Genomic DNA, 26,498 nt, shown 5'->3' on the forward strand with positions numbered 1-26,498 from the left:
CAGAGTATGCTTTTTTTTTTTTTCTTGTTTACTGTGTCTTTCATCAGCAGCTCCTCTAACTGAGCCATCACTGCCATTTCTTGTGTTTTGCCTCACCAAGCTGGTCACATGAGACGCTGCATGTTTCTTTCTATTAAAAGCCTAATTTCTCTCGCTTAATGCTTCCTCCATTTCAGGGATTGCATTAAAGCAAATAATTTTATTACAGCTTCTATGAAGAAGATAAACATGGAGGAAATTAAATCATGATTATGTTTATTGATTTACACAAGAGGAAGAAAAAAGTCCTATGATTTGTCACAGTAGTTATTGTTATTAAAGTGTAATTATTAAATAATAAGAAGGAATTAACTGAAAAAAACTAATTACTATAAGGTATAGAGTATCTTCATGAACTAGCTGATTGGATTATTTTTTTTTTAATTATTATTTGGTGCGCTATTTATTTATAAATATAAACTACTTCCGGAGTTATATTGGGTTAAAACTTGGCATTTTGTACAGCTTCCTGCGTCTCTCACAGCTGTGCCAGCAGATGCAGGAAGTAAAGACGCAGCGTCGGAACGGTACTTCCACTGGCCTCCTCTAGATGTCACTGTTTTCAAATTTAACACCACATTAGCAAACAGGAAAGGCTGCCTAAAAGTTTATAACTCTAAACCAATGCATATAAGAAATGTTCAATACATACATATATATATATATATATATATATATATATATATATATATATATATATATATATATATATATATATATATATATATATATATATATATATATATATATATATACTTTTATATATATAAAAAACAATATAACAAATTTTATAATATATTGAACAATATAACATTTTTCAAGATTAGAGATGATATGCTTTCAATTTCATGAAAATTTGGCCTTTTTCACATTTAAAGTTCGCATAGCTATTCTTAGGGATTAAAAACAGTAACTATGCATGGTGAAAAGCATATTGAATATGCTTCCATCTTCAACCTTTAGACAGTTCTTCCAAACAACAAAATCCAAATGTTTGCTTCTTAAGGCAACTAAAAAGAGTCTGTTTCTATTTTTATCCCAGATCTAAACAAGAGTTGGAAGAGTAAGCTAATACTGAGTACAAATGACAGATACAATAATTTATACAAGCAACACACAACTTTATTGTCTGCCAGAGAACTTTTCCTCTATGAGATAAAACAGAGCTGAATAAGCTTGTAGGGTTGCCAGCAGAGAGGCAAACCAAAGAGAGAGAGAGAGAAGGGGACGGGGGAGGGAGGATGGGAGATGATAAAACGCCAATGGGAGCCCTCCTGTAGGCTCAGAGCAAAGGAGCGACTCAGACCAGATTGTAAAAAAAAAAAAGCACAGGGAGTGCAGTGGAGCAGGCAGAAAGACTCTGAGGCTGTCTGCACCTTGACTTGTTGGAGCAGCAAGCAGTACCTGCACGGCGTCAGGCATCTGCTACCTGTTGAGTTTATTGTGGAGTCAGACAGGAGGGACTAGCTCTTCAAGGAGAAGAAAAAGAAGCTTCAAACGAGTAATTCTGGACCTTAAACTCATTGATTTAAATGCTGAACCTGCAGTTTTTCTTTTATTTTTGGGAAACTTAATTTCATTGGATCCTGCATCCTTCCCACCCAGCAGACCTCTGTTTAACTTTGGAACAAACAGGAACGTCTTCCCAGTGTAAAAACCAGCGTGAAGGGGGAAAAAAAGAGAAGTAAATCATCCATTCCCAGCAGTTCTTACCTCCCACCCTCTGCTTTGGACACCCCCCCTCTCTCTCTTGCTCCCTCACTCTCCTCTTTTGCCCCCTGTGCCCTCCCTAAAACACCTCACCTCCCCCCCAACAGAGCAGAAAGCGTGAACAATCTCACTAATGGCTTTATTTGCTGTCAGTTCTGCACAGCTCTGTCATTCCCTTGGACCATTCTGCTTCACACATTTCATAGTTGAGTAAGCCTCCTCTGCTGTCTGGCTACAAAGTGCCCTTGCAAGGCTGTGCTGGCTGGGACCTCATCAAGAGGGGAGGAACACAACAGTGGCATTCAGTCTGAGAACTTTGTGGACAAGGACATCCTGAAACTCAGTTATTTTTGGTGTTTGTTGGCCTTGTGCGCGTCTTCATCTTCTGTGAAAAAACAAAAAAAACGTTACTGGTCCTAAAGCACCCTGCAAACTTTTTCTCAGGCCCCTTGGTGCTGATTTAAAGTGTGAAAATGAGGTGTGGAGCTGGCTGCCTGGCAGTGGTGGCTGCAGTGTTTTGGACTCAGTGCATCCTTCTGGACGGAGTGGAAGCCAAGAAGGAGAGAAAGAGGCCAAAGGAGGCTACGCCGCAACACACAGAGGCATACAATATAACCATCTCCAACAGCGAGGAGGTCGGGAGAGTCATCAAGGTAAGACCTCCTTAAATGCTTTTATTGTGTTATTCATTACTATAAAACATAGTAACACATGATTGCAAAGTGAAAAAGATGTGGTTGTCATTTTTGTTAAACAAATAAAACAAAAAAAAAAGAGTTTTGTTTGTGTTTGTAATTGTAATTTTGCTAACTTTTTATTGCCACCTCCAAAATAAAGTCAAATACAACCAAGAATCAATCCAATTCAGTTCAGATCACTTATATAGCATCAATTCACAGCACATGTCATCTCAAGGCACTTTGCAGAGACAATTCAACTAGATCATAGTCAGACTGGTTCAAAGTTTTCTATCTAAGGGAAACCAGCTGATTGCATCGACTCATTGACTAAGAAGAAAGCCAAGACCGCAAAAAGTCCGGCTTGCAGTTCTGCAAACCATGGAGGCGACGCAGCAAACATGGAAAGGCATACTCTGTGCAGAACTACAGCATACTTATTGGACTCCGTGCACACGCAAGAAAAAAATGCACATTTTCTCAAATACATTAGCTCTCTTTGAAGCATGGTGACGGCAGTATTAGACTGTGGTCATATGTTTCATTAGCAGCTATTAAAAAATGCCAAGGGAACCTGTTTTAGGAAGCAAATAATGTGAAACTTGAAATGGAAAAGCAAGAATGTTCGTCTCTAAATGTTAAAAGCTGGTGGAGATATATCAGGAAAACTTTAAATAAAAAAAAAACCATTTGTCATACATTTCAGATTTTTGTCATTAAAAACTGTTTGAAACCTCTCATCATTTCCATCATCCTTCTAACTATGCACAGGTTTATGTTGGTTAATGACATAAAATGTTATGAAAAATAATGGAATATTTATGGTTGCAACTTCACAAAAACAAAAGAAAAAAAGATTTTAAAAAGTGCTTATGACAGGACAAGTGTGCCCCTCCAGATCCAGCTTGAGATTGTGAAAGCTCCCAAAAAAAGGTGTAAATGTTTGAATGGAAGACCACTGCAGGCATGTCAGGAATGTGGACATCCAGAGGCTGATCAGTACATCAATAAGTGAACACTGCGGGTGTCTTCCACCAATTCCCAAGCCCCTGTGGCCAAGTTAAGATATGGTTGCTGGCAAGATAATGGATGACACTGACAAAATTGAACAAGGTTATAAAATGAGCTCATTGCATTGAGAAAAAAAGGGAAATTCAGAAACTTAATTTGCTCATCGGGATTTTAAGTAATAAACAAACGCAAAATAAAGTGGGAAAAAATAATTATGGCTCTCAGTTTCTGACAAGTTTTTACTTGGTAATTAAATTTGCTGTTTGTCAGCGATCATATATGAACAGAAAGTGTAGCGCAGGCGATGGGACAACAGTAAAGACAGGGAAGTTTATTTCTATAGAACATCTCAGTCTCAAGATAATTCAAATTGCAAATAAGAGGATTACTTCAAAAAGATAAAATTATTGATTAAAGAAAGAAAATATATATATAAATGATTTTAAAAGTTAATCAAGAAATGTTTAGATAGCACAGTCAAAGCAGCCCAGCTCCAAACAAGCACGTTTTAAATCTTGATTTAAAGTTGCGTAGCTTTTCAGGTCTTTTACAAATTTAAGGAAATTTGTTTCGAATAAGCCTGTAGGGCGGCAGTTTGTAGCACTGTTGCCTTGCAGCCGACCCGGGGTCTGCATGGAGTTTGCATGTTCTCTCTGTGAATACATGGGTTCTCCATGTGTACTACAACTTCCTCCCATGGTCCAAAAACATGAGTGTTAGGTTAATTGGCTTTTCTTAATTGTCCTTAGGGTTTAGTGTGTGTGCATGGTTGTATGTCCAGGGTGTACCCTGCCTCTTGCCCTTAGATAAGCACCGACCCCAAGGCACCCCTAACGGAACAAGGGGGAGGATATGGATGGATGTTTTAAATAAGTGAAGCACAAGGACTAAAATCTGCTTCTCCATATTTGGTTCTGGTTCTCCAGCGTAGATCTGATCCAGTAACCTGAGGGGTCTGGCTGTTGATCCACTGCCAACCAGACTGTAATGTATTTTTGAGCTAAGGCATTCAGTGGTTTATAGACTAACAGAAGGATTTTAAAGTCTATTCTCTGAGATACGGGGAGTCAGTGGAAGGACTCTAGAACTGGGCTGATGTTCTCCACTTTCTTAGTTCTAGTGAGGATGCAGGCAGCAGCACACTGGATTAGCTGCAGCTGTCTGATCCACTTTCTAGGCAGACCTGTGAAGACATTGATGCGGTGATCAATGAACGAGGCAGGAATTAGTTTATCAAGGTCCTGCTGAGACATTAGTCCTTTATTCCTGGAGATGTTCTTTAGAGGATAGAACGCCAACTTTGTTCCTGTCTTTATGAGCCTTTGCAGGTTCAGGTCAGACTCCATCACTACACCCAGACTCAGAGCCTGGTTGGTGGTTTATTCTGTGTTAGGTAAAGCAGTGAGTGCTAACTTTTAAACTCTCTGCTTTTGGTGAAAAATTAAAAATTTTGTTTTGCTTAGATTCGTCTAAAAAATTTTTGGTTCTATCGGTGTGTTGATTTCTTCTGTGTATTTACCCAGAGCTGGAATGGGTTCATAGTCACCTGGTGACTACCCCAGATGCTGGAGATCGGCCTGTTTTCCAGTGTAGTCCTGTTTCTCTGACCGTGACTGGCTGGATGTGCTCTCTTCATCCTCTTGCATGGCAGCTGGCTCGGTGCTCGTCTGCCTGGCTGTGTGTTTCCTGGACGGGGCCGCCTTTTACAGCTGCTTTTTCTATCTCTGCTTCTGTCTCCTTGAACCCCAGTCGGCCTTAGCAGATGGCCGCTCACACTGAGCCTGGTTCTGCTGGAGGTTTCTTCCTGTTAAAAGGGAGTTTTTCCTCTCCACTGTCGCTACAAGCATGCTTAGTGTGAGGGATTGTATTTGAGTCAATGAGTCAATGCAATCAACTGGTTTTCCTTAGATAGAAAACTTTGACTCAATTTGACTGTATGATCTGGTTGAACTGTAAAGTGCCTTAAGATGACTTGTGTTGTGAATTTGGCGCTATATAAATAAACTGAATTAAATTGAATTGATGTTATAATGTCCAGCTGTGAGTCATCCAGAGATGGGAAGTAACGAAGTACAAATACTTCGTTACTGTACTCAAGTAGATTTTTCTGATATTTTTACTTTACTTTACTACTTATTTTTATGGCGACTTTTTACTTCTACTCCTTACATTTTTACACAAATATCTGTACTTTCTACTCCTTACATTTAAAAAAAATTGGCTCGTTACTTTAGTTTTGAATCATTTCAATGGAGTTACCGCTATTATTTTTCACGTCATCAATACCTAATTCAATCTAATTGGATGGGAATCTACGTTGCATTTGACGCACCACTACAAGATGAATCGACAGATTCGGCGGTATTCATTCGCGGCAAATCATTGCAGCTTGGTGGCGGTGGCGTTAGCATAGTAGCATGGACGACGAGATGATTGAAAATGAACACAACGGAGATCTAGGCCTATTGGCAGACATCCATTTAAAATGTAGGCAACGGCATGAAAAAAGTGGTTTCTACTTTTACTTTTATACTTTAAGTACATTTACAAGCCTGTACTTTGTTACTTTTACTTGAGTAAAGAAGTTTAATCAGTACTTCCACTTTTACCAGAGTATTTTTTAACACAAGTATCTGTACTTTTTATCAAGTACGGAAAGTGAGTACTTTTGCCATCTCTGGAGTCGTCTGAATAGTAATGGTAACTTATGTTGTTTATTATAATCTGAGTTAGGGGAAGAGTGTAGATATTGAACAGAAGGGGCCCTAAGATGGACCCTTGAGGAATGCCATACAGGTGCTGGTCATAAAATTAGAATATCATGAAAAAGTAGATTGATTTCAGTAATTCCATTTAAAAAGTGAAACTTGTATATTATATTCATACATTACATACAAACTCATATATTTCAGATGTTTATTTTGTTTAATTTTGATGATTACAAATGACAACAAATGAAAATCCCAAATTCATCATATCAGAAAATTAGAATATTACTGAAGACCAATAAATACAAAGGATTTATAGAAATGTTGGCCAACTGAAAAGTATGAACATGAAAAGTATGAGCATGTACAGCACTCAGTATTTAGTTGGGCCTCCTTTGGCCTGTATTACTGCAGCAATGCGGCGTGGCATGGAGTCGATAAGTCTGTGGCACTGCTCAGGTGTTATGATAGCCCAGGTTGCTCTAATAGTGGCTTTTAGCTCTTCTGAATTGTTGGGTCTGGTGTATTGCATCTTCTTCTTCACAATACCCCATAGATTTTCTATGGGGTTAAGGTCAGGAGAGTTTGCTGGCCAATTAAGAACAGGGATACCATGGTCCTTCAACCAGGTACTGGTAGCTTTGGCACTGTGTGCAGGTGCCAAGTCCTGTTGGAAAATGAAATCTGCATCTCCAAAAAGTTGGTCAGCTGCAGGAAGCATGAAGTGCTCTAAAACTTCCTGGTATGTGGCTGCGTTGACCCTGGACCTCAGAAAACACAATGGACCAACACCAGCAGATGACATGGCACCCCAAACCATCACTGACTGTGGAAACTTTACACTGGACTTCAAGCAACGTGGATGAAGTGCCTCTCTTCTTTTCCTCCAGACTCTGGGACCTTGATTTCCAAAGGAAATGCAAAATTTACTTTCATCAGAGAACATGACTTTGGACCACTCACCAGCAGTCCAGTCCTGTTTCTCTTTAGCCCAGGCAAGACGCTTCTGACGCTGTCTGTGGTTCAAGAGTGGCTTGACACAAGGAATGCGACAGCAGAAACCCATGTCTTTCATACGTCTGTGTGTGGTGGTTCTTGAAGCACTCACTCCAGCTGCAGTCCACTCTTTGTGAATCTCCCCCACATTTTTGAATGGGTTTTGTTTCACAATCCTCTCCAGGGTGCGGTTATCTCTCTTGCTTGTACACTTTTTTCGACCACATCTTTTCCTTCCCTTCGCCTCTCTATTAATGTGCTTGGACACTGAGCTCTGTGAACAGCCAGCCTCTTTAGCGATGACCTTTTGTGTCTTGCCCTCCTTGTGCAAGGTGTCGATGGTCGTCTTTTGGACAACTGTCAAGTCAGCAGTCTTCCCCATGATTGTGTAGCCTATAGAACTAGACTGAAAGACCATTTAAAGGCTTTTGCAGGTGGTTTGAGTTAATTAGCTGATTAGAGTGTGGCACCAGGGGCCATCAATTTTGAACCTTTTCACAATATTCTAATTTTCTGATATGATGAATTTGAGATTTTCATTTGTTGTCATTTGTAATCATCAAAATTAAACAAAATAAACATCTGAAATATATGAGTTTGTATGTAATGTATGAATATAATATACAAGTTTCACTTTTTAAATGGAATTACTGAAATCAATCTACTTTTTCATGATATTCTAATTTTATGACCAGCACCTGTATGTGATTTTCGTGGCTTCTGATGTAAAGCTACTAATGACATATAAACCACCCTGTCCTTCAAACAGAGGTAAGAGGATAAAGCCATGGATAGGCTTAAAGCTAGTTTTGGTTGTGAACGAATATTCAAATGAGGTAATATCGTCAGATAATCTATTCCGTCATCAATCCAAAAGAGAGAAAGACTTTGGCACAACTGCCAAACCACTAATAGTTTTATGCAAATGAATATGACTGATTCTCAATACAGTATGTACTATGGTGAACATGGTGGTGGTGGCATTATGGTGTGGAGATGCTTCTCTACAGTAGGAACAGAAAAGTTCATCAGGATCAGTGGGAAGATCATGGTTTAATGGCAGACAGTGCTAGACTAAATCCTGTTATATGTTGCCATAGACCTGAGACTCTGAGCAGGGGTTCACCTTATAGCATCAATCTGGATCTAAACATGCAGACAGAGCTTTTGGAATGTCTAGACCTAAAACCACTTGAAAATCTGCCCAAATATTGAAAAGTAATTTTCACAGACACTCTCCACTAATGTGACTGAGCTCAGGCTGCTCTACAAAGGAAAAAAAAAGAGTAAAGAATTGTTTTGAAATGCTGTAAATTAGTAAAGATACACCCTAAAACACCACTTAAGTCTGTGATAGATGGTTTTAAGGTATTGTTTCAGGTGGACTCCACGCGAAAGCAAACCTTACTTTACAGACGTATAATTTTCCCTCCACTTTGAAATTATGTGTTATGTTTTGTTGGTCTAAATCCCACAAAATACATAAAAATTAGTGGTTAGAACATTAGAGAAACACAAATGAAATCAATACTTCTCCAGGGGACTGTCTATGCTCCAGTTAAAAAAGAGGAGCAACAGTTGCCCCCTGACTGTATTATTGTTATTTTTGTTGGTGTTGCACATTTCTGATGGTTTCCAGTGTGGTATTTATTTAGCTTTTAGCCCACCCATTATGTTGGCATTCTCATGTGACTCTCGCTGCCCAGTATACTAGTCGTCACGTCTCGTGGTAACCCCCCTCCCACGCTGAAACCACACAGTGAGGTCTCCTTTGTATCTTTAAGAACACTTTGTAGGTGGCTGTGGCCTGCCTGTGTTTATTTGACTTGGTTTGCCCTGTAAAAGCAGCAGCTATGAAGGATGACCTTATGTCAGCCCCTGCAGCCTGGTGAAGATTGGGTCTCTGCGTTGTATCACCTCCGTGCTACATCCTGCTCAGTGTCTCTGCAGACCCAAACCAGTCCCCCGCTGCCCCGAACTCACCATACTGGCTCCCAGGCTGTGATGTAACTCCTTGGAAGGTTTGAGACCTCAGGTGGGGAGATATTAAAAGTCCTGTGGCGATGTTGTTCTCAGCACATTGATTCTGTCATGCGTGGGCCCAGTCTGCCTCCACTGTGTCTGGGACATCTGATAGGGGCAGCATGGCCCTGAAAACTGGGGCAGCGTGCCATGTAAGCCCCTGACAAAGCCCCGTAGAGAGAACCCTGAAAGGGAACACCTCAGTGAGGATTAAGCCTGGGTGCCCCCCCCTTTTTTCTTTTCATCTTTTTTCCACAGTCAGACATTAATGACATAATCACTCTCTGGGCAAAATGTCAGCACTATGAAATAGTTTTCAGGCATAAAAAGATATAAAAAAATGTTGCTTACACTTTAAAATAACCATCAAACCGTAATTTATAAATGGACAACTTTTATTGTCATGTTGTACACATAGTGTATACAAAACGAGGTTTTGTTTTGTGCAGCTTTCAGGCAATAAATGAGCAGCAGCTTAGCAGTGAAATGAACATTTCCATTCCATTCAAGTGCAGCAGTGATCAAATGTCAACATATTCTCATTATCAGTTCGTATGAAATCGTACGAAAAGTTATGCACAGTATTTCGTAAGTTTTTGAAGTTTTTCCTCGAAAAAACATATCAGTGCGCATGCGCAGCCAGACAGAGGAAAAAAGCAGATCGGCGGACGGACGTAAAACTGGGACGGACAGTGCAATAATTACTTCATGATGTCTCTCAATAGGTTGCTTGCTGTTTTGTATGTTAGGGTTAATTGTATGTTAAATTGTATGCGTAAGATGCGCACGCGCATGGATATCTTGTCTCGAGGCAAGACGTAAAAATACGACGAAATACAACAAAAAAGACGTCAAAAACGTACGAAATACTGTGAATAACTTTTCGTACGATTTCATACGAACTGATAATGAGAATACACTGCAAATGTAAACTGTGTGGGAGAAAAAACATGGTGCAAAATTTACTGATATGGAAGTTCAGAGCATTGCAAGACAAATATATATGGTGCAAGTTTGCAGTACAAAAACATTTAGTTTTTTTTTAGTTGAGTTCTTTTCGGTTTGGTGTTATCAGAGTGATGCAGAGTCTGTGGCTTCATTTAGAGTTTTTTAAACAGATCAATTGTCTGATGGCGGTGGGGAAAAAGCTGTTGCAGAATCTGCTCGACGTGCATGGAATGCTGTGAAGTCTCTTCCCAGAGGGCAGCAGGGAGAACAGTCCATAGTGGGGATGTGAGGGGTCATTGATGATGTCATGGGATTAGGACACGCAGCGATTGGATGAAATGTCTTTAATGGAGGGAACAGGAGCCTTGATGATCCTCTCTTTTACTAATGATTAAAAGAGTTTATTAATGTCCGTTAATCATTTAGAACCTGCATCTAAACCATTTATAAAAGGTAAGTAGATCATTTATTAAGCCCACTGATGGTAGGGTGAGGGGTAAACTAACATGGGAGGGCAATATGATCTATTTACCTCTTATAAAGGGGTTAGATGCAGTTTCGAAATGATTATCAAACACTAATAAATGATCTGTTTATCATTTATAAATGGTCTCTTTACAATTTACAAATTATTTTTACGATGGTTACTGTAAAGTGTTACCCAAATTTAAGTACGGACAACAAATTAGAGAGTTTGAAGCAAAAGTTTACTACTACAACTTACAAAGACAAAACAGTTTTTAAAAGTATAAATCCCAAATTTACAAGTAAAAGTGAAAAATTTAGCAAATGAATAAAAAATTAGCATGTAGAAATTACATATTTTATTAAAACAAATCACAAATCATATATAGTACATATGATAACTACACACACACAAATTTAAGGGTATGAAAAAAAATATACAAATAAATTCTGTAATTCTTCCCTGTGAATTGCTGATTTATACTTGGGGTTTTGCAAAGTTTTAACCTCTAAACAAATGAAACATTTGTCACATGCCTGTATGAGTTGACAACAAGGAACAAATACAAACCTTTAAACCTGTAGATGTTTATTGACTTTCATTTAGAAACTCAGACACACATATAGTTTTTTTTAATGCCAGTTGTCTTACCCCATTTGTGTTATTTTAGAGTCTACAGATGCAAATGGAGGTTTTGCCTTTGAGTGGGTCATTGTAAAAGCATTATCTCTTAATTTAAAACAGGGGCGTCCAATTTGAAAGGCACCGTTGAGATTTTCAGTTTATTATTGCCCAACAAATACGATTTAAATGACTGAATTACTTCCTCAGCATAAACCCTTTCTCACAAAGAATCTTCTAATGATCATTTCTTTTATTCAGGACTTCAACTGCAGCTCTGGCTTATATTTCAGTTTTTTGGCTTGTTAAAAAGGTGAACCTCCTTTTTTCCCCCCTTAGGTTGCTTTGTGTTTAACACATCAGCCCTATTTTTTGCCTTTCGTTTAGTGTAAAAGCATCCCCACGGCGTCATTCCGCCTCAATGTTTGACCCTTTGGGTGGTGTGTTTTGTCTCACTTACTGTTTCACCACACATAGGACCAAATCATCAAAGATATCAAATAAGGGGCTTTAAATTTTAAATTGCATTTTTTTCAGTATCTGCAATAAGTTAGTGTGTTGTAGGTGATCTACAAAGATTGTTGCACAAATGTTAAAGCGTGCAAACTGGTTTGGGTCCGCCACAATAAAATTCTGAGATTAAGTATTTTAAAAATTGTGATTATTATGCTAAAAAACAGTAGTGAACAAAAGTTAAAAATAAAAAATATGAAAATAACTAAAGACAAATATAAAAATGGACATATTATTAAACAGGAGGTGGTTTTCCTGTCTTAAGACAGGTGCAAACGTATAAAACAAAACTGTACTTTATTATTTTGAGGTAGAAAAACATCCCTGTTGTGAGTAGAAATGCACCTTTCCATGCATTGCTTCAGGCTTTTCTGATATTATTGTCTTTAATTAGGCTCGAGCAGCGACAGCACTGCAAAGGCCTATTGTATTTTGAAAGTTTTCTCTTATTATTACGGTTCTTTTGGCACTTTGAACGCATTTTACGGGGACTTTGCATATTCATAAACTCACAAAAACATGGCAGTAAATTGTCCCCCGCGTGAAATAGCCGGTCTATAATGGATTCCAAAATGGCTGCCCCAAATTACGCCACAGCGCCCCCTAACGTGAGTTGGGGGAAACTGTAAGTCACAGAGATTTGAAATTTGGCACACAGGTAGATCTCCTCAAATCATGAAAAAAAGTCTCTTGGAGGTATGCCCTAAAACCACCAGGAAGTCGGCCATTTTGGGTCAAAGTGCGAGTTTTGGCCATTTTTCATTTAAATAATTTTCTTTGTTTTGATGTAATTGTATAAAAATTGCCTGTTATCCCCAATTGCATTATTTTGTGTCCACCTGTTTTTTATTTATCAATATTAATCTACTATGGTTCAAATATGTTTACCTGCGAACAGAATTTATCTCCATCCTGACTTGTTTGTTCCTGACTCTCAGAAGTACTAAAAAAAGATCGAAAAACTGTTGCTGCAACTTCAGATTTAGAAAATTGATTTGCTCATGATAAATGTTTACATTTGCTTATCCTCCTACCATGAATTTGCTTGGTTTGTTCATTTGAGTCTGCATATTGATAAAGGAAGACAGGCATACGGTTTGCACAAACTGTCTGCTAAGTGGAAAACGCAGATCTTTTTTGAGGTTCTGTTCCACACGTAGAAACTTGTTTCCACCTGTTTTAAGACGTTCAAGCCTTCTGAAGTCTGGGCTCTTAGTATTTTGAAGTTAGCTTAAGTCTGAGCGATTACCTTCTCCCGCATGTTTGCTATATTGCGACATGGTTTCTGGTTACAGCTACAGAAACTATTCTGCCAACTCGTTCTCCCACCTGAGCTATGGATCTCTGCAGCTCCTCCAGAGTTTCCATGGTAATTTTTTTATATGTAAACCGTCATAAAAACCATTTATAGGTTCCTTCCCTGTTCACAACTATGGAGTACTTTGTGTTGGTCTGTCATGTAAAATCCTTATAAACTGAAGGGAGGTTTATGACTTTATTGTTGCAAAATGTTAGGAATTGAAAATGTTGCTTATATAACAATCTAAAAAGTTAAGATTGACAAGGAGTTCCATTCCTTGCATTATCTTGGCACAATCAAGCTGGATGTCATTAGAAAACAAGATAAGTCCTCCCACATACACCCCATAAAAAGTGGTCAACTTGCTTTTCTTATTATCCTCTCACACTTCTGTTAGGTTCCAGAGACAGCAATCCGTCCAGTTGTGGCTCCTTTGGCAAGTATTTTGTGTTCTCCAACCAGCCAAACATTTACGCTCCACATTTACATTTTTTCCCCTTTGTGGGCTGTGGAAACAGCTCTAATGATGGCATGTCTATCTGACCAATCCCGTGTGTGGGCTGCTAGCAGCGTCCAGTTGGATGCTGCATTCTTCTGGAGATTTTCCATTTGAAACAGATCCCAAGAGTCAGCTTTGTGACAAGAGGAATTTCTTGTCATGGAGAAAAAGGAACATTTCAAACAAACCTGACCTCTATAACCCATCATATTCCACGGTTTTTAAAGCACAATGTCAAACTTTTAGGCTTTATACCTACCGACTCTTAAGATGAGAGGAATCTGTCATTGCTTCAGTGCAGTGAGGGATCTATGATGGCTGTAATGGAGAGAGTCAAGTCAAACATCACACCCAGTGCGTTGAGTAATAGAGGGGTTTAGCCTGAAGCAAACGTTTTTGTTTCCTATCTCTTATCCCTGGTGATGATTAATGCTACGGTGTGTGGGACCAGACGATCAGACTGCGAATGCGAGATGGGGGCTATGTCCCACAGGAAGCAGGGCCACTATGAGTGCATGCGCTGCTCATAAACTACAAATAATGCAAACTTACCATAGTCTGTCTGGCAATACGCTGAACTGCATATCAAGCGTGTCAGAAACAACAAAGGTTAAGATCGTTTGACGCCGTAAAATGATATCACGAAGTCATCTGCAAAACAGGGTAAAAAGAAACAAGTCATAAACATCTTTTTGTCATCCCATCTGGGATTTGCAGGTTAAATAAACCAAAAGGTTGTCCTTTCACCCCGCAGACTCAGAGCAGTCGTTTTATTTGGATTGACGTCAGGTTTCTAGAAATCCCTTAATCTTTCCTGGTTCTGCTCATATATCAGTCACAGTTTTAACATTTTTTGTTTTTGTTTTACAGATTTGTATTTTTGGTAAATGATGGAACTATTTTTAAACTTTAACATGCATATATATTTAATATGCATTCAGAAATTTGCTGACCAGAAAATATTGACTCAGGACTCAATCAGGTATTGTCCTAAGGAGGCGCTATTGGGTGTAACACATAAGAAACGGTTTCTAGTCAAATAGGGGAGAAAAAAAAACACAAGAAGAATGCATTAACAATGCTTATTGATTTGGGATTATGCATGAGAAAAACTGAGAAGTCTTTAGAAATGTTTTTCTGTGGTTTATTATACAAGTTATGGTCAGCAACTACTGGTCAGAATGATTGCTTAAAGAAGAAATATGTTGGAGACATGTCAAAAAAGGGAACTGTAAAAAAAATTACTGTTCCCACTCACTTTTTAAATGCCAGATTTATTTGTATAATTTTGCAATATTACATATTTCATTTAAATTAAGCAGGGCACTTTATCAGCCAAGCATCCTTGTAAGACAAAAGTAATACTTGAACTCCTTTCACCTTAAAAAAAAAAATGAACAAAATAATTTTAGCTCTGGCAATTAGCATTTAGCCTGACGTAGTCCTACTCAATTCTAGTCAGAATATGAGTCTGATACTGCTCCATAGAGCTGTGATTATGGGGCGTGTTTCGAACGAACCAGGGAAAAAAAAGCCTCTCACTCAATTGGATAGACCTACAACCAATAAGATCAACGGAGTGCGTGACGTATGTTAAGCGAGGCATAGTTGTTGTCCACAAAAATCAAAGCGTGCAGTTGCACGCCTAGAATAAGAAGATGAGCCTTGATCGCGTTTCTCTGTTCCTCTTTTAAAATTAATTTGCTGTCGATATCTTCTAGAACAGACCTAATAGCAGAATCTACTCACCTCAACTCTCCAGCGGCAGCCATTGTTGTTGTCACCCAAGTGCGCTTTGGTGACATGGTTGATTACGTTACTGTTGATCATCTGTCCATCATCGTATATAGCCCGCCCTGACAATTTGATTGGTCCGCCAGATATTGTGCGAGCATACTCGCGCTACTACTAAGCAATTCCAGACCGAACTTCCCGACCTCAAACGTTGTGGGCGGGACTAAGTTCGGAATGGCACCCAGGCTAATTAGCAATAGGGAAGAAAGCAAAACTGTAATATTTTGTTCTTAGATGCTTTAACAAAGAAAAAACAGAGGAAAAAACATAAAGTCCTGTTGTCAATGATCTCCATTTGTTTTCCAGTTTAAGTTTAATTACAAAAATTGAGAAATAAAGACAATGAGCGACGCCCAGCCGGTAAATGGCGCACTGGTGTCTTCCTGTTCTCGTTCCATACATTTACCAGCCAGCTGCCACCAGGTGTGTTAATGCTAATGCTAAAGCTAAACTTTGGTGACTTTTCCGCTCTATCACAGACCTACTAGGATGTGGCAAAGCTTGAAATCCATCTCACATGAATTCCACCTATTATTCCTATTGGTGCTAAATCAACTCATGTCAAAGTTGGCATTGAAATCTGGAGTTAATATTTATATATATTGGACACGTCAAAATTAACATCTTATATACTATTAACACGTTTCCAGTCAAATTAATACTTTTATTCTGCACCACTCTAGACGTTCTGTGGATATATGATTTTAAAAACGTAATAATTTTGATAGAAACTCCTTTTTGAAACAGTCAAGCATTTAGCTACTATCCTGTCCATCACAGAAAGCTGCAAAGAGAGTAAAGAGTGAAATGTTTTCAGAGCCCCTGATGAGCTTAGATGGATGTTCTGCCTATAGTGAAACCACAGGATAAACTCTTTCTCTATGAAGGATCAGGATCCTCCTGCTTTTTTACCTACCACAGGGAAAATGGGCACTCACTCCAGCCCTAGAGCTGTAATTTGTTCAGACAACAGATGTTTGCTGGCAATCACATATCGTTTAATCTTACATTGCCTTTTCATAGGAAATGAAAGCCAAGATTTTCTCTGGTGATTCCACAAACTTACACGCTTCCCATAATATTCATGCCACTTGCATTTTATCAGATTTTGTCATGTTTCACTCGCAGACTTTAGTGGATTATGTTTGGATTTTCATTTGCTAGACTAAAAGAAAGCAGAGCACATTTTTGTAGTGGAGGGAAAATCATTCACATTTTTTAGAATCTAAAAAATATCTTTTGCATTTGCATTTATCCTCTGACTGAAAACTTTTGCAAATCATCCATGGGTGCATCTTTCTGGATATGTCTCTATCCTTAGCCAGTCTGAGATAAAAAATTAGGGCTCATTCTTCATATTATTCCAGACAGATTCAATGGAGTTCAAGTAAAAAGTTTCCACAGATTTTCATTTGGATTTAGATTATTACTTTAACTAGACCATTTTGAATTGTAGCCTTATGTTTAGGGCCATAGGGAACTTTCAGAAACAGGCTGTTTCAAGTCTTTTCCAGCCTTTAAAGGATCTATAGCCAATCAAATATATATATTTTAAATTTTTTGCTCTTAACTTTCAACATATACATATTGAAAATTTGCATAAAAAAAAAATGTTCTGCTTTTGTTTTTCCAAGCTGAAACAGAGCTGCTTGGTTTTACTGAGATGGCGCCGCCAATGCATGAGCCATTGAAATCATGTGATAAACTAGGTAATACGGTATTGTTATAACAATAATTATAATAATTGAACTTTATTGATCTCTCATTGGAGAAATTTTTCTCCGTTTTTAACCCAGCTCGCACAATCTAACGTTAGTATTAAGCTTAAGCAGGACGTGGTCTGATTAGCTTACAGGTGTCACCTCTCAATCAGCTACTTTCCGGGACGGAAAGGGGTTATACTTTCAAACTAAACATTTTGTTAATTCGACAGGGGCGTTGGATGTAGGAGTTTGCCCTGAAATCGAAGGGTTGACGGTTCAAGCCCCAACTCGGACTTTCAGTCTCGTTGTGTCCTTGGGCAAGACACTTGACCTGCATTGTCTACTGATGGTGGTCAGAGGGCCCGGTGGCGCCAGTGTACGGCAGCCCGGCTTCTGTCAGTGAGCCCCAGGGCAGCTGTGGCTACAATGTAGCTTGCCACCATCAGTGTGTGTGAATGGGTGAATGAATGTAGTTTAAAGCGCTTTGGTCAAGTCTCCTGACTTGAATAAAGGTGCTATAAAAGTACATGCCATTTACCATTTACCATTCCTCCGGCCAAGGTTTCCAAATGTAGTCTGGACGTACACAAGCTATAAAAAAGAATGGCTTAGAAACAATTCCTATATAATCAGTAGTCTGGTTGTAAAGAAAAGGAAGGGGGATAGTGTATTAACCTAAAGCAGTGTGCATGGTATGGTTGTTACATGTCAGGTATGTCGGACATTGACCTTGAGGCACCTTAGAGTAGAACAGCAGTCAATCCGTGAACTGGCATGGCTGTCACTGCCCCTACATAGTAAGGGACTAATTTCCCACTGGGATAAGCTTCATAGTCATGGTAGGACACTGATTTTATTTATTACAGCCCGGCGAATGTTGAAAGGGCAATATTATTGCCATTACTGTTAATATTAGATTAGATAGATTAGATTAGATGAGCTTTATTGATCTCACAGCGGAGAAATTCACTCGTCACATATTGGCATAGAAGTTACAAAAGGTGCAAACAGGGAGGAAAAAGGTGCATTAAGAATAAGCAATATATATACAGTATATCCAGGTATATACAGTATATCAAGGATATAGGATTAAGGTGCAAGTGTACATGTATCGCACACAATGAAAAACAAAATAAAAATAAGAAATAAAAAAATGAGAAAAAAAATATGTACAATCCGGATGGCTTATATACAGGGGAGAAATATTGCACATTCAGCATATTGCACAGGATATTGCACAGTCAATAAATAAAAAATATAAAATTATATAGTAGAAATTTTACACATTCAGTAATAACGTGTCACAGGGGATGGTATGGGGGGTTGGTCATTTAAGCAGGGGGATGATTTTTAAGATTTTCTTTCAGAAGAGGGACGCCATCCCCCCTTAACTCGAGTACTGTGTATAATTAACATCAAAAGTGGTATTGTCAGACCATGTTTTGCTCAAACATTTTATCGTTTTCCCCAAACCTTTATGGAGCTAGTGACAGCATGACAGACGGTGTGTCTCAGAGTGATTATGTTTTAAAGAGAATGCTTTCATATTGTGTAACCGAATGGTGAAAATAGTCCAGAGTCAACATTGCATGCCTAACTGTATTTAGTTTGCCTGCAATAAATCCGCAAGATAATCTGTGTCTTTGAAGAGCAGTGATGGGGAACAAGGATGTGGATGCATGATCGCTGGGATGCACGCAGGTTGACAGGATCCCCTCATCCAGCAAAGCCTGGGGATTCCTGCCTCCCAGGGGCGGCATCAGCCCCCAGGTTAGGCCCTTTCAACTCATGCATGGATGGTTGCACAGGGAGCAGCACTGCCATGTAAAAACAAGGGATTATAAAAGGACTTTCCATCATCCTGGTCAACCTTAAACCTCTGTGTGTAGCATTCTTTATCAGCAGCTAAATGTTTCATGCCATCTCGTGTTTGCATACAGGTAGGAAAACACATAACGCTGACGTTAAAACAAGATAAGTTAAGCGAGAGGAATTCAGAAGCTTCCTGCAGAGGAGTAGAGTTTCAGTATCTGGTTGCAGCCCCAGAGACATGTTTTAACAGTTGTGTTTGTGTTTTCAGTGGCACGCTGCCCCAGGGAAATATTTCCCAGTTTTATTGCTTCATATAAATTCTACCAAATTTTCTCCAAACTACATGAAAAACACATTAAAAGCGGTGAACACAGAAGAGCTCTTTTTCTCCGGGTAATAAAATCACATGGCCCCAATGTGTACAATCTATCATGATTACAACTGTTTCACCAAATAATCCCAAACCTCTAAACTCCCTGGCCTGCATAAAGCATGAAAATTAAAACAATAAATGTATATTATATTGTTCGCTATGATTACCGCAGAAGTCATCAGTGGAAAGACAAAACATGTTTACTTGAAGACTTCACAGATGCACTATTGTTGCATTGTCTTGATTTATTGTCCTGCCAGAATGATCTATCATTAACATTTCGCAAATAAAACCCAAAATTTCATAAAGTACAGCAGTTGTTTTGAATTTCCTGTGGAAACAGAAAAACACTGTCATGCATAACAAATCTTGTGATATTTAATCCGACAAAGGAAATTTTATTGAACTGACTTGGTTCAAATTATGCAAAGTTTAAACTCAAATTTTGATGCAAAACTCATGATAATCACAGTATAAAATAATTTACACGGCTTTAAAAGGGACCACACTAACAAAAGCAAAAGCAACTAAAGAACATGGTTTTAGCTTTTTATTATTTGGTTTATGTTGATTAAAAAATCAAACAAAAGCTCCTTTTCTACTTAGATGGGCTCTACTCTCCGCTGTTACGGAGTGAATTTTGTTCCATTTTATTTGCCTCCAGAAGTGAAGAGCATGTGATCTCTACAAGGCGTTTTCAAAAGCACAAAATTCTAAAAAAAAAAAAAAACACATATATCTATATATATATATATATATCTATATATATATATATATATATATATATATATATATATATATATATATATATATATATACACATGTAGATATATATATAGAAAAGAGAAATTAAAAATATATATATCTTTTTTCTTCGAAGAAAGGAATATCAAAAGGAAATCAGAGGAAACAGATTTTTTTAACTATTTAAGGTAAAGTTTGTCAAAGATTAATTTCCTGATTGCCCTTTTTTCAAAATTTCAAATTTGCAAAATAAATGTCGATCATCTGTCCATTCATCCATTATTTTCCCGCTTAGTCTTCATCAGGTTCGGGGTGGGCCGGTGCCTATCTCCGGCAGTCTAAGGACGAGAGCCGGAGTATACCTTGGACAGGTCATAAAATGTGTGTGTTTTCTTAAATTACTATTTACAACAGGAGTTCTTTGCCTGCTACAACAATGAAACAAAATCTACTCTTTATTATTTTTTTTACCGATTACCAAGGCCTATGTTTCCACTGACACTGACGACTGGAGGTGAGGCTTCAAGCCATATCTCTACCGTGAGCTGTGGTGTTGTTAACTCACTGTTCTATGGTTTGGTGTGAGCCAAACGTACCCAACATGAGATAAGTTTCAAGTACAAACATGCAAGGTAGAATAAACGCTCTCAGCTACACATGATGTCCTCTAAGAGGGATTTTCGAACTGCTGTAACTGCTTTCCATTTAACCAGTTCCAGCATCTGTGGTGCATGACGTCTTTTAGTCACTGGCTCCCCATTTTTTTTCTTTCGCTGCTCAATTCTCACTCATTTGGTAAAACTACACCCAGCTGGCAGAACTTTGTATCTACTGACAGCTTGGTCGCCGTGTGGCCAATCGAATGTGAATGGATGAGAGAGCCAGGCGGAGTTGTGCTTCTGTTTCTGTTCCAAAAAAGTTGAAAACAAACCACTGGATTTTGTTTCAAAGTTTGAAGACGTTTCGCTTCCCATCCAGGAAGCTTTTTCAATTCAAAATCTCAGAAATAGCGTTATAGAGTAGACCAAAAACAAAGCGTTGTTTTGGCTTAGAAAATGTGCAAATCGAACCGTACGAACAGGTCCGCTCCTTTGGAACGGGGGCATTTGGTTTCTTTTCTGGCCTATAATACCCGATACCTTTCTATGTCTCTGAAAGGGGGTTGTTAAAGGGAATTGTTGGCCTGGCTGAACAGGTGAGGTCTTCTGTTCCCCTTTAAGAGGGTGGGGGTTACCATGATAGTGGGAAGGAATCAACTCAATCACTGAATTGCTGAAATCTGAGTACACCCCCTCTGTTTAAGGTTGGTTTTTCTTAACAAAGATGGCTCCCTTCATGCCCCTATCAAACCACCTGTCTTCTTTGTCCAAAATGCAAATATTCTGCTCCTCGAAAGAATGCCCTTCGTCCATAAGGTTCAGATGTACCGCCGAGCTCTTCTGTGTTTTGAAAGACTCTGTTTCTGTTATGGTGCAGTTTGCTAGGTTTATTGTTAATTTGTAATTCTGTTATATAAAATTTAAAAAAATAAGAATAAAATATATAGAAAAAAGTAAAAATATCTCATTAGTATCATAACAAATACATTAAATTGGGCACATATGAAAACATTGAATATGAATTGACCTATTAATGCACAAAACATCAATATTTGCCAAGTTAAGTTAAAAAAATAAGATATGTATAATTACAAAGTGAGATCTGTAAAAGCCGGCGATCTGTAAAGGGCCTAACTTCTCCTCACTTATAGCCAATCAATTATTGGAGGTTTGTCACACGTTGTTCTTGCTCCATTTAGCGGGTACCAATAAAAGTTTGCACCCTGCTAGAGGAAAACAGTAATGGATATGCTGGTGAAACAAGATGGCGATAAAAAAAGGTATCTAGTAGTTGTTTAGCAGAAGGTCCCACTGGGGCCCAGCAGAGTAGAAATGTGACATGAAAAGACTGCTGTTTGCCGATTGGCTAAAGGCTTGGTCTGACTGCTACAATCAGCTGCAAACCATGGATGTCATTTATAGCAACCATTCCCCTAATTTAGGACGGGAAACTGGTCTGGGTTCTGGAACCCCACTGTTATAGAGAACATGATGTCCAACCCTGCAGCTGGAGATGGAGCTTTAAGACGGCCGTCAAGCAGAGATGGCAAAAGTACTCACTTTCCGTACTTGAGTAAAAGTACAGATACTTGTGTTAAAAAATACTCTGGTAAAAGTGGAAGTACTGATTAAACTTCTTTACTCAAGTAAAAGTAACAAAGTACAGGCTTGTAAATGTACTTAAAGTATAAAAGTAAAAGTAGAAACCACTTTTTTCATGCCGTTGCCTACATTTTAAATGGATGTCTGCCAATAGGACTAGATCTCCGTTGTGTTCATTTTCAATCATCTCGTCGTCCATACTACTATGCTAACGCCACCGCCACCAAGCTGCAATGATTTGCCGCAAATGAATACCGCCGAATCTGTCGATTCATCTTGTAGTGGTGCGTCAAATGCAACGTAGATTCCCATCCAATTAGATTTGAATTTGGTATTGATGACGTGAAAAATAATAACGGTAACTCCATTGAAATGATTCAAAACTAAAGTAACGAGCCAATTTTTTTAAATGTAAGGAGTAGAAAGTACAGATATTTGTGTAAAAATGTAAGGAGTAGAAGTAAAAAGTCACCATAAAAATAAGTAGTAAAGTAAAGTAAAAATATCAGAAAAATCTACTTGAGTACAGTAACGAAGTATTTGTACTTCGTTACTTCCCATCTCTGCTGTCAAGTCACCTAAAGACATGGCTTCAGACATACTGTTTATAAAAAAAACACTCATTGGAGACTGAAAAAATAAAATCTGCAAATACAGACTCAGTCCCAGTTCTGAGTGGAAACATCTTCAGTTAAAAAAAAAATCAGAAGATGAGTTGCCTTCTACTTAAGCACTTAGGAAATCTGCAATTAGGAGTGAGTCAAATTTCTGGCAAGAATTTCCTGCCAGATTTTGCTAAAGCCCGATTTAATTTGTCGCCATAAAGAATTTGCATTTCGTCTGGTTTACTTTGATATGATAAAAACTAAAAAAAAAAAAAAAGAAAAGAAACATTTTTAGGAGCATTCATATCTTTTAATAACATTGTTATCAGCCTTTAATGACCAATTCTGAGAGGTTGCTGCTTTCATCATCCTCTATACGGTTGTGTTTCCTCTTAAAAGTGTGTTTCAACCACAGGAGCCTTTTCCAGGAACCAGGATAGTTTCCTGGGACCATTTTCTAGCCACATCATCTCCACAGCAGAAAGGAGGCCATGTAGGGGGGTAGATCTTTAGCTATGAGAGTATTTTGCAATGCAACAAATCTATCAGATTAAACAATGTGGACTTTTTATTTCAGTCATCTTCAAATTCAAAATCCTTATTATTCCTACTTTAATTTATACCACAACGCTTTTTAATATTTTAGTTGAAAATTACAGTGTTTTAAGGTGTTTACATTCCAATACATGAATAAATTGATATAAATTCGGGTTAATAAAGCATCTGTAGAGGCAGAGAGAGAAAAAGCTCTCTTTAAAGCTGTTATCTAAGGGTTTATGTTGCTAATGTTGTGTTTTACCACCTTAATGGCTTTATTTATATGGGACTGAAAATGTATCATCTGTTTTAAGATGAGATGAGGCAAAGCAAAGTTGCTCTTTGTATAATAAATGGTTCTTCACTGGATACTCTGTGGGGTTTGTTTTGAATCAGTGAATCTTACCAACTTATTAGATCGAAATGATTTTCCTTCCGCTTCTTTTGACCGCAATAAAAAAATCGTGACATTTCTTTAAGTTATTGGTTGTAATCCCAAAGGGAGTCCGCTATGGAGTGAAATTTGCTCCATTATATTGTCAAAAAGGAGCACGTTTGGTAAATGGAAATTTGAAAAACATGCAACCCAGAAATGAAAATTTAAAAAACTTGTAAATCAATAAAAATGTTTTGGGATTAACTTTACTGTTTTAACAGATTTTGTTTGCTCTTGACCAATAAAAACATTTTTAATGTCCATGCTAATCAACAGAAATGCATCTTTGCTCCTCACTCCAGAGGAAATTTTCATTTTCTGTTCTTTTTTTGTTAAATTTCCTTTACCAAAACGTGTTCTTTGCTTACAATAATAATGGAACCTAAATATACTCAACTCTCCTCTCATTTTTCTCTGTTTTGCTAAGTAAAGTAAGCATATTATCTTTGCTCACTTTGTGGCTCCATGTTACAACATGGATCCATGCAGCTCTTTTCCTCTTGGACTGTGCTTAAGCCCCGTAGCTCTGAGTGTGATTGAGATCCAGTTTTATGTGTAAGCCCTGCAGCTCTGTGTGTGATTATGAGATTCAGCTTTATTCAAGATCATTGGTTTATGCGATCAGAGTTTCATCTGAAGGGGATTCCTCTCCTCAAGGGATGAAGGTCGGAACAGATAAAGATGTCTCCGATGTAACCCGATGAAAGGGAAACTTCTGCATCATCAGTTTCTTGCCTAAACATAAAACATATGATATAACATCAGGTGAAAAGTAAATGTTGGAACACGGCCTTTTATCCCATTTATAAAGGTGAATAGTCATGTTATATGCCTACACAAAAAAAGACCAGAAAACATTTAAAATATAGTTATATACACCAGACATTCCTCATGACACTGTTTAGATCCTTTTGAGACTAAATAGAATTCAGACAGTAAGCAGACAGTAACAAATGAAGCATCTCCTGGCAATATGACACAAGTTATATGATTAGTTAAATTTTTTAGAAAAGACCCATCCTCCCCACTTAAAAAAAAACAAAAAAAAAAAAACAACCCTGTACCTGCTCCCGAGAGGGAACACGTGCGAGAGCATGCACAAACCCATTTCTGCTCATGCACATTCTGTTTAAACGTTGCTGTTAGCATCACTCATACAAGCTTACTTTCCAAAAAAGATTAGCAATTTTTCCACTTTGTCAGACTCACGACCAGTAAGTGAAAATGTGCACGAGCACGTAGGACGACCTTACGTAAACATATCTGAATGATGATGATATCAGAATGATTGACAATTAGGAGGACGATTTATTTTGATGATCCACCCGGAAAAAGAACATCCTCCACCATACCTTTAATAGAGCCCAACTGTCCTCCAATCCCTCATGGTAAAACGACAGTTTGGCGTGGTCAAAGATGATCCGATACTAATAAAAAAACTGAATTCTAGAGCCTCATATTAGAAAAAATATATAAAATTCCCATTCCTAAGAAATGCAAACAGGGGCACAGCATCAAGGTAAGAATCAATCAATCAATCAATCAATCAATCAATCAATCAATCAAGTAGTAGGCTACTTACTTGTTGTATTGTACCTCCTTTATGATTGTAATTATAGAAGGAGGGCATTATTCACTAACAAACTGTGCAAAGACAAAAGGTAAAAAACAAAAATATCATATAATCCCCAGCAGAACATGATAATCTTTGTATGCAACCAGAGTAAGCTACTGGTCTATACATTTAAAAAATGTCAAACAATGCGAGTTTGCACCTTCAAAGATCTCTCTCAAACCAACAGCTGGACAGAGTTGGTTCTGGGATCATGGATAAAACAAGCTAGCATTAGCATTCCCAACAATCCTCCAGCCTGTAAAATGTGTAGGGAATGTTTAAAAAAGTCACTTAAAAGTCACTTTGTGAAAAAAAAGCAGAAACAATTTGACAAGGATCAAAGACTATAAAACAACTTTCATTAAGCTGAATATGTTAATATATATATGTATATATATTTTTAAATGTATCCATATTTATACATTTATAGCCTATATATAACCAAGTCTTTATTTTCTTTAGATCAAATGATATTCTTTCTATTGTAAAACCTTTCTATCCATCTATCCATTTTCCATCACGCTTATCCCAAACGGGGTCACGAGGGGTTCTGGTGCCTATCTGCAGCTGTCACCAGTCCATCGCAGGGCAACACAGAGACAAACAGGACAAACAACCATTCATGCACACACTCATACCTTAGGAAAGTTTAGAGAAGCCAATAAACAGTCATGTTTTTGGACTGTGGGAGGAAGCCGGAGTACCCGGAGAGAACTCATGCATGCTCAGGGAGAACATGTAAACTCCATGCAGAAAGCCCACGTGCCGAGAATCGAACCTGGAACCTTCTTGCTGCAAGGCAGCAGTGTTATCATTGCGCCGCCCGTAAAACCTTTTTATTTGAAGCTAATATATTCTTCATTCTATTTACACAGTTTGCCGTTTCATAAATTGAGCTTGACATATTTTCAAGAAAGACCTACTTAGTCTTTATCTTTAGCGAAATACTTGCTGGTATTTAACTTTTCATTATATAGGAAGCCTGAAAAAAAGATCCTAAAGTTATAACGTCAGGATCTCTTGCTAGGCTTTCTAAATAAAAGAGGATTTCATGAGTATTGTTGGACTGAGGCGTTGACAGTAGTTTTTTATGGTTTGTTTTCCAGCCAGAGAACACAGTGCTGCCCATTCTTTGGAACCATCTCATCGAAGATAAAAACTGTCTGGA

At 38.1% G+C, this 26,498-nt stretch overlaps 1 protein-coding gene across 1 annotated transcript in view; it reads left to right on the forward strand.

Moving 5' to 3' along the window:
• The first annotated feature begins 1,317 nt into the window (after nucleotides 1-1,317).
• c1qtnf12 (C1q and TNF related 12) overlaps nucleotides 1,318-26,498 on the forward strand; it is a 63,404-nt gene continuing 38,223 nt past the window's right edge. The window contains exon 1 of the mRNA XM_038309412.1: nucleotides 1,318-2,402. Coding sequence (XP_038165340.1) covers nucleotides 2,223-2,402 — 180 coding nt within the window. The 5' untranslated portion in view covers nucleotides 1,318-2,222. The remainder of the gene's footprint in view (nucleotides 2,403-26,498) is intronic.

This window comes from Cyprinodon tularosa, unplaced genomic scaffold (assembly GCF_016077235.1).
Source record: "Cyprinodon tularosa strain WSP-4 unplaced genomic scaffold, ASM1607723v1 ctg66, whole genome shotgun sequence".
Lineage (NCBI taxonomy): Eukaryota > Metazoa > Chordata > Actinopteri > Cyprinodontiformes > Cyprinodontidae > Cyprinodon > Cyprinodon tularosa.